Here is an 8,624-nt window from a genome sequence, read left to right as displayed (position 1 = left end):
TCAACAACTTCTTGACCTTAATAAAGTTTGATGACAAACAAAAAATAATTTTCTTTTATTGGGATTAGTGACTGTTTTTTTTTAAAAAATGGTCGATTGCTTCCAAATTTATATATGCACATATTAATTAGCTTTTAACTTCTTCTTTTTTTCACTTAATAGTATTTTCAAGTTTAAACTACTCAATTATAAGTTATTGTCTTGTAATACCTTAAATGTTTTCGATAAGTTATTTAACACTTATTAACCTAAGTTCGGTTGGTTAACCGTTATTAACGGATTTTAAAAGGTCTTTTAAAACCTTCCTTTTAAAATATTTAAAACCCTTATTTAGAATCTTTAGGTTAAGACCATAAGACAGGGTTTGACTTAAGCTTTAAAAAATAGGTGTCCTAATTTACCTTAGAATTAATTAGGTAGCGACTCTTTTAAAAATTAATTCAACCTCAGAATCGCTAATATGTTATACTCTAATTTGACCTGGTTTAAATGGGGTATAACAACTTGGCGACTCTTTTGGGGATTTTAGGTTTTAAACCATAACAAACTTAGGTTAATAAAAATGACTTTTGTATTTTGTGAATGTTTTTGTTTGTTGCCTTATTTGAAAATCTGCTACTCCTTATAAAATGTGATTACTATCTTTTATAAACTGTCATTCCGTTTTCACTTCCTCCACTTTTGGAAAATTCACACTGAGCACACACCTAGCGGTCACGCAGTTTGCGGGCCTGCACTTTTTCAAAAAATATCTTCTAGGGGAAAGTTTGTGAGTAAGTCGATCAGCGTTGCAATCAACAGTCACAAATTTCCACTCTCAAGTTGTCCACCTGAGAAAAGACCAGTCTAGAAAACCCACTCTTAGCTGACCTAGGATAGAGCTAAACCAAATCCCTTCTTAGGGGCATGCATCACGCAACCTTAGGAGGCTTAATACCCTAGGTGTATTAAGTCCATTAGTTAGCCTTATCCAAATGTCCAAGCGGGTTTATAACCCCGAGTGACGCCTATTCATCCTTTATGTGCATTATGTGAAAGATAAACACACTGATTATGTGGACTATTTACTCATAAAAGGGGAAAACGGGTAGGATTAACCTTTTCTGTAATGCAGGAAATCATGAATCAAGTTGTTTACCCAAAGATTGGCATGGTGTTGGACATCCCTCCCAAACTAAAGGCATGGTGGAGAAGCTTAGGAGAGAATGCACAGTCCAAAGTACGAAAGAAGCTGGGTAACCTACTGTTACTTATGGAAGTCACAGCATGTAGGGAAATAATTGAAGCATCAGTCACCTTTTGGGATGAAGAAAGAGTTGTATTCAGATTTAGGGAAAATGAGATGACACCATTGTTAGAAGAAATTGGAGGCTTCATAGAGAATGTGAGTTTGTTAGGGAAAGGCATACATTCTTGGCAAAGCGCTGGCATGATTATTCCAAAAAATCCCTCGATAAAAGAGTTCTTTGAAAAGTTTGGTTTTGAGAAAGAAATTGGTCTAGAGCATTTGAAAGAATCCAAGATACCCCTGGGCTATCTGTTCGACATCTTTGGATGTTCAGATGCTTTTCTACAACATCGAGAGGTGTTCTCCTCACATGCTTCTTGGAGTGAAAAGAGGGTATTCGCTTTTTCGGTTTGTTTCCTCGGGCTCCTAGTATTTCCTCGAGGAGCAAAATAGGAGATTCACACCCCACTTGTCATGGCTGCTGATGCATTATTTAATGGCATTAATGGAAAGCCATACACCATAGTGCCGATGGTTGTTGCAGATATATACGAGTTTTGGGCCTTATTTAAACATTTTGAGGGATGTTTGTTGCTGCAGTTGTGATTTATGGGGCATCTCCAAAAGATCAGTGGAAGCCAAGAGTTTTACAAGCAAAACAGTGCTAATCATATCACATCGTACACGATCCCAGTGGTTGCATTCAAGCTCCCAAATAGTGTTAAAGGATGGGGCAAGTTACTTAGCAAGCTGAACGACACCACGATTCAATGGATGTTTTCTTGGTATCCTTCTGAGAATTTTGTAATTCGTGGAAAAATGCTACCTTACTTGGTTCTCATAGGGATTCGAAGACTTCAACCATATGCTCCATTAGGAGTTATGAGACAAGCCGGAAGAATGCAAGTCATACTGCAAGTTGATAACATGGATCATTATCGAATTGACTATGATAATGATAAGATTCCTTTTGCGAAGAAAATTCTCAGGATGTGGAGAAACAAGAGAGATATGGTAAAGGATACAATTGCACCAGATAGGTACCAAGCTAGATATGACACTTTTTACTTAGAATGGTTACGTGCCAACCTTGAAGGTTCTGTCACAAGAGGGATTAATATGGGAGGCCTAATCAAAGATAAGGCAGTCGAAGCTGAAATCAAGTACCGTTGATTGAAAAGAAGGGTGTCCGAGTCTGAAGCAAAGCAGAAGGAGCAGCATGAGAAGGATAACAAAGAGATTGAAATGTTGAGACAACGAGAGGAAATACAGAAGCAACAAATAGAAATGTGGAAACAACAAGCTGTGGAAATGGATCAAGGACTCAAAGATTTGGATGGAGACCTCGAGAAACAATTCATAGAATGCTATTGCCAAGGACTCGACGAAGGAGGAAAGTTAGCCATGGTTTACCTTGTGAAGAATCGCCAGAAAATCGACGAGGCAATAAGAGCAGCGAAGAGGCTAAGGGGCAATGAAGAACCATCCTCAGTCAATTAGATTAGAACTATGTTGTAATCTTTATTTCAATTAAGGCTATGCCATTGTAATCGTTTTAGACTAAGGCAATGTTGGTATTTCTCTTTTCATTTATGTACTGAGACTCAAATCATCAATGAAAGTTTATTTTGGGGTATCTAATTAAGGAGCAATGAAATGATATATAATGGTGTGTTTATCTCTCAAATTTTCGCTAGGCCTACCTCTGGCACAAAGAGGTCCTGTGCATACTAGGACACGCTTATCATTGCTTGACTTGTTTGTATTATTACGTGATTTGTTTGTTATGTGATGTACTTGCTTTTAAATTTAATAACCCCTTACTAACATTGTCTTTTATTTCCTTTTTAAAGGTTTTCTATTTTATTACTCCCTAAGGTTGATTTGTGTTGACTGCTAACTGGCTAAACACCCATACTTCACGAGATCCAAGGCACGAGCAGCTACCAACATGACTGGTTCAAACACATCTGATATGACAGGCTTGGGACTTGTCACCGTTCAACGAGACAAACCCGAGGCTTCAGAAGGAAGGGAGGTTACCCTTTGTGATGAGCATATTGCCTAGTTGTTGCAACAAGTGGCTAACCTGCAAGGTGAAATTGAACGGCTTCGGAACCTTACCAATCTTTCTATCAGCCTCAACACACCACTTCCCGAAGAAAGGACAAATGCACTTATCCCACCACCTTTCCCATCTTTTGACTCACCTATCCCAGAACACCTTCCACCAAACCCTCCACTTCACAACAACAAGTCAGCATCCACTAACGCACATGCTAACCCGTAACAAGCCAACCTATTGACTTTCAACACATCATATGTTTCCCAACCACCACTAGCCCAAAGCACCCCGCTCACCCAAAACCACCATATATGTAACCCAACACATACCGATGTCACACGTCGCTATTCTTAACATGCAACATGTGCCGTCGATATATGTAGCGGAAGCACAACCTTTTACTACCCTTATGCCTCACCAACTTCACTCCGAAGTGTATCAGTATCAAGAAGCAAAAAAAAGAAGTAAGGGACAAAGCCGACGAGTATATGGCGAAGGAGATCCATGAGTTAAAGAAAGCATTAAAAAGTCTGAAACCATTGGGAGTATGGAAGGTTTGGAGTATGAGGATATATGTGTTCATCCCGATGTCGATTTACCCGCAGGATATAAAGTACCAAAATTTGACATGTTTGATGGAAAAGGAAACCCACGAGCTCATTTGAGGTCGTATTGTGATAAGTTAGTTGGCATGGGAAAGGATGAAACTATCAGGATGAAACTTTTTATAAGGAGTCTTACAGGGGAAGCCCTTGATTGGTACACAAGTCAAGATCCACAGAAATGGCGTAGCTGGAGTGTCATGGCGCAAGAATTCATGGACAGATTCAAATTTAACACCGAGACCAACCCAGATAGATTCTATTTGATGATGTTGGAGAAGAAAACAACAGAATCCTTTAAAGAGTATGCCAGGAGATGGAGGGCAGAAGCAGCAAGAGTCCAACCCCTGATGGGAGAAGATGAGATGACAACTACTTTTATTCGATCTCAAACGGATGCAACATACTATAAGAGATTGATAAGCATGCTGGGGCAGAAATTCTCGGAAGTTGTTAGGATGGGAGACGTTATAGAGGAAGGTCTCAAATCTGGAAAGATTACAAACTTGGCAGCACTACAAGCAACGAGTAAGGAAATCCAGTCAGAAACTATTGGAGGAGCAAGTAAGAAGAAGGAGAAAGAAGTATCCGCTGCTATGACCATCCAAGACCGCAGGCCTAACCAAATGTTAACCTACCAAAACCCGTTACCTCAACCTTCATACTATAGCCCATACACCCAAACTCCTCAACCTTATTACCTGCCTTCGCCCATTCCCTATCCTGTTTATAATGCCCAACCAACCTATTATCCACCCCGAGCACCCACATACCCGAATCCATCACATTACCAACCTACATATCCATCTCAACCCTGCTACTAATCACAAAACTGCCCAAATGCACCTAGACCTCGCCCGAGCTTTGAAAAAAAACCAACCAAAACCTATACACCCCTAGCTAAACCTTTAGCAAAGTTGTATGAAAGGTTGAAAGCTGCAGGAGTACTCCAACCAGTCCCAGGAAGAGTTCCCGACCCCCTCCTAGGACGGTATGATGGGACCAAGCATTATGCGTATCACTCTGGTATGACTGGACATGACACACAAAATTGCCTTACTCTCAAAGATAAGATTGAAGAGTTGATCAAAGCAGGAACCATTCAGCTTAAGGGAGCTCCCCCGAATGTGAACAACAACCGTCTTCCAAATCACGATAATACCAGTATTAACATGATATCTACTGATGAAGATTGAAATTTGGAAGGAACAATTGTAACAATTGAAGACGAGAAAAAGGTTGTGTCATCTGCCTTCATTTCTCATGTCAGCACAGTGCAAGTGCGAGCACCAATTGAGGTGGAAATACTCCCTCTGAAAGCCAGGATCATGGCTCTAGTTGCACAGACACCCTCATTTAAAACCAAAGTAGTTCCTTGGGACTATCCGTTTGATGTAAGGAACAAAGGAAAGGCAAAATTAGTTGTAGAAGTTGTTGCTGCAGGTATGATGAGATCCAGTTGGTGTTATGTTCCTGAAGAAGCATCACGAGGAACTTCAAGTAAGGACAACAACCAGAAGAAGTCTGTGACAGAAGCTGAAGCAGAAGAGTTTTGGAGAAAAATGCAATGTAGCGGATACACTATTGTAGACCAACTGAAGAAGACGCCGGCTCAAATTTCCCTCATGTCATTATTGATGAGTTCCGACAGTCACAGGAATGCTTTGGTAAAAGTACTCAATGAAGCATATGTGCCAGCCGACACAACTAGTGACCATTTGGAATCTATGGTAGCCCAAATTCTAGAAGCCCACAAGATTTCTTTTCATGAGGATGAATTGCCACATGAAGGTCTAATTCATAACAAAGCTTTGCATCTCACTGTCAAGTGCAAGGACAAGTTTGTTTCTAGGGTTTTGATCGATAATGGTTCTGCCCTCAATATATGTCCTTTCACTACCCTCAAAGCTTTGGGAATTGACATTGGAAAAGTTCATGAAAGTCATGTGAATGTTAAAGCTTTTGACGGAGCGCAAAGGAGCGCTATTGGTGAAATTGACTTAGCATTACAAATTGGGCCTGTGGAGTTTATCATTGAATTTCAAGTGTTAGACATATCTGCTACTTATAATTTGTTGTTGGGAAGGCCGTGGATTCACATGGCTGGTGCAGTCCCTTCCACTTTGCACCAGAGCGTGAAGTTTGTGTGGAGTCACCAGGAAGTTGTGATTCATGGAGAAGCAAGCAATCCCATTTGCCCCGGGAATTCAATCCCTGTCATTGAAAGTGTGGAGAGGCTGGATGGAGCTACTTTCCACATTGAAGAAATTGTGACTGCTACTCGAGGTAAAGAGATAAAGTTGCCAAGTGTGTTCGGATGGTGGCATCAGAAATGTTGAAGAATGGTTTCGAGCTTGGTCGAGGACTTGGAGCAAGGTTGCATGGAATAGTGGAGCCAATTCAGTTACCGGGGCAGAACAATACCTTTGGCCTAGGCTACGAACCCACTCCAAAAGAAGTCTCGGAGGCTCGCTCAAGAAGAAAAGTGACATTATCTTGCCACAGCCTATCCCGCTGCTAAGCCAGCCATTCCTCAAGACAGTTACTATTCATGAGCTAGATGAAGATGCTGAAGACGACCTCGTTGAAGGAATCATGAGCCTATTCATTGCCGACTGCAACGTGATTTTGAAGGATTGCACTGAGGCGCCAACTATTTGGGATGCCGCACCTGGAGATGTTTTGAACAATTAGACTTGTACCCCGTCCCCGGTTTGCCGGGAGTCTTTGTAGATGGATTGTATTAGTACTTTAAAAAAACACGATTTAAAATTGAGGCCTGAATCGTGTCTATGATTTTTATGTTGTTTGCCTTGATCTTTTGGAAGCTTAAATGCAAAATCTGAATATACTTTTTCGCTTTACATTTAAATTTTTGTCTTTATTAATTTTCTTTCTTTTTTATTTATTTTTCAGCAAACAAATTGATAAAAATGCCGACATCGTGAATGTGACATGCAATGAAACAAGTGAACAAAATAACAAGAAAGATCTTGAAGAATATGAAGAAGATGTGCCGCCTGCAGAATTAACTAAAGAACTTGAGCAGTTTGAGAACAAGTCAAAACCAAATTTGGATGAAACTGAGCTTATAAATTTGGGAGATTCATAGTCTATAAAAGAAACAAGAATTAGTGTCCATTTGACACCATCAGAAAAGGAGAAATATGTGGAACTTCTGAGACAATACATCGATGTGTTCGCTTGGTCGTATGATGACATGCTTGGTTTAAGCACTAATATTGTTTCCCATAAGTTTCCAACGGATCCATCTTGTCCCCCGGTAAAGCAAAAAACAAGAAAAATCAATACGGACTTAAGTTTGAAGATCAAAGAAGAAGTCTCCAAGCAATTTAAAGCAAATGTCATCCGAGTCACGAAGTACCCCACCTGGTTGGCCAATATAGTACCACTACCAAAGAAGGATGGGAAGAACAGAATATATGTGTATTATCGGGATCTCAACAAGGCTAGTCTAAAGGATGATTTCCCACTTCCGAATATTCACATACTCATTGATAATTGTGCAAAGCATGAGTTGCAGTCATTCGTTGATTGCTTTACCGGTTACCACAAGATTTTGATGAATGAAGATGATGCTGAGAAGAAATCGTTTATCATACCTTGGGGGTGTATTGTTATCGGGTAATGCCTTTTGGACTCAAGAATGCAGGTACTACATACATGAGAGCTATGACAACTATTTTTCATGACATGATCCATAAAGAGATTGAGGTCTATGTGGACGATGTCATCATCAAGTCACGGAAGAGTTCAGATCACTTGGTAGACCTGAAGAATTTCTTTTATAGGTTGTGGCGATACAATTTGAAGCTGAATCCCACAAAGTGTGCATTCGGAGTTCTAGCTGGAAAATTATTAGGTTTCATTGTCAGTAGAAGAGGCATAGAGTTGGATCCTTCAAAGATAAAGGCTATCCAAGACCTGCCACCTCCAAAGAATCGGAAGGACGTGATGAGCTTCCTTGGTCGCCTTAACTACATCAGTTGTTTCATAGCCCAATCAATAGTGATTTGTGAGCCGATATTCAAGATGCTGAGGAAAGATGCCACTACCAAATGGACAGAGGAATGTCAACAAGCTTTTGATAGGATCAAGGAATATTTATCTAACCCACCAGTGTTGGTACCTCTAGAACCTGGAAGGCCGTTGTTGTTATACATATCCGTATCAGATAATGCATTTGGATGTGTTTTGGGGCAACATGATGAAACTGGGAGGAAGGAACAAGCCATATACTACTTGAGCAAGAAGTCCACAGCATATGAAGCAAGATATACTTTGTTGGAACGCACCTGTTGTGCCTTAACTTGGGTTGCACAAAAGTTGAGGCATTACTTGTCAGCATACACCACTTATCTCACTTCCAGGATAGACCCACTCAAGTACATCTTTCAGAAACCTATGCATGCAGGAAAGCTGGCGAAGTGGCATATTTTTCTAAGTGAGTTTGACATCGTGTATGTTACTCAGAAGGCCATCAAAGGACAAGCTTTAGCTGACCACCTTGCAGAAAATCCTGTGGATGAAGAATACAAGCCACTTAGGACATACTTCCCAGATGAAGAAGTATTGTTTGCTGGAGAAGACATTTCAGAGGCATATTCTGGTTGGAGAATGTTCTTTGACGGAGCCGCAAACTTCAAAGGAGTTGGAGTTGGAGCAGTATTAGTTTCAAAATCTGGACAACATTATCCAATCTCAGCGA

General features: G+C 40.3%; 1 protein-coding gene across 1 annotated transcript; it reads left to right on the top strand.

The window, feature by feature from the left end:
- Positions 1–3,840: 3,840 nt before the first annotated feature.
- On the top strand, positions 3,841–7,007 carry LOC138870533 (uncharacterized). Its single transcript, XM_070148346.1, has 3 exons — positions 3,841–4,459; positions 5,102–6,215; positions 6,812–7,007. Exons 1-3 carry the CDS (start codon positions 3,841–3,843, stop codon positions 7,005–7,007), a joined length of 1,929 nt encoding a protein of 642 aa, XP_070004447.1.
- The last annotated feature ends 1,617 nt before the right edge of the window (positions 7,008–8,624 follow it).

The sequence above is a fragment of the Nicotiana sylvestris genome, chromosome 6 (genome assembly GCF_000393655.2).
Source record: "Nicotiana sylvestris chromosome 6, ASM39365v2, whole genome shotgun sequence".
Lineage (NCBI taxonomy): Eukaryota > Viridiplantae > Streptophyta > Magnoliopsida > Solanales > Solanaceae > Nicotiana > Nicotiana sylvestris.
The sequence above is the reverse complement of the archived record's forward strand: the minus strand, read 5'-3'. Positions and strand labels throughout refer to the sequence as shown.

Bases quoted from the DNA above. Each gene is read 5' to 3' on its own strand.
- LOC138870533 (XM_070148346.1), top strand. From the start codon at position 3,841: ATGGAAGGTTTGGAGTATGAGGATATATGTGTTCATCCCGATGTCGAT. The intron at 4,460-5,101 runs GTAAGAAGAAGG...GAAATTTGGAAG, and splicing joins AGAAACTATTGGAGGAGCAA to GAACAATTGTAACAATTGAA. The intron at 6,216-6,811 runs GTGGCATCAGAA...TTTATTTTTCAG, and splicing joins TTGCCAAGTGTGTTCGGATG to CAAACAAATTGATAAAAATG.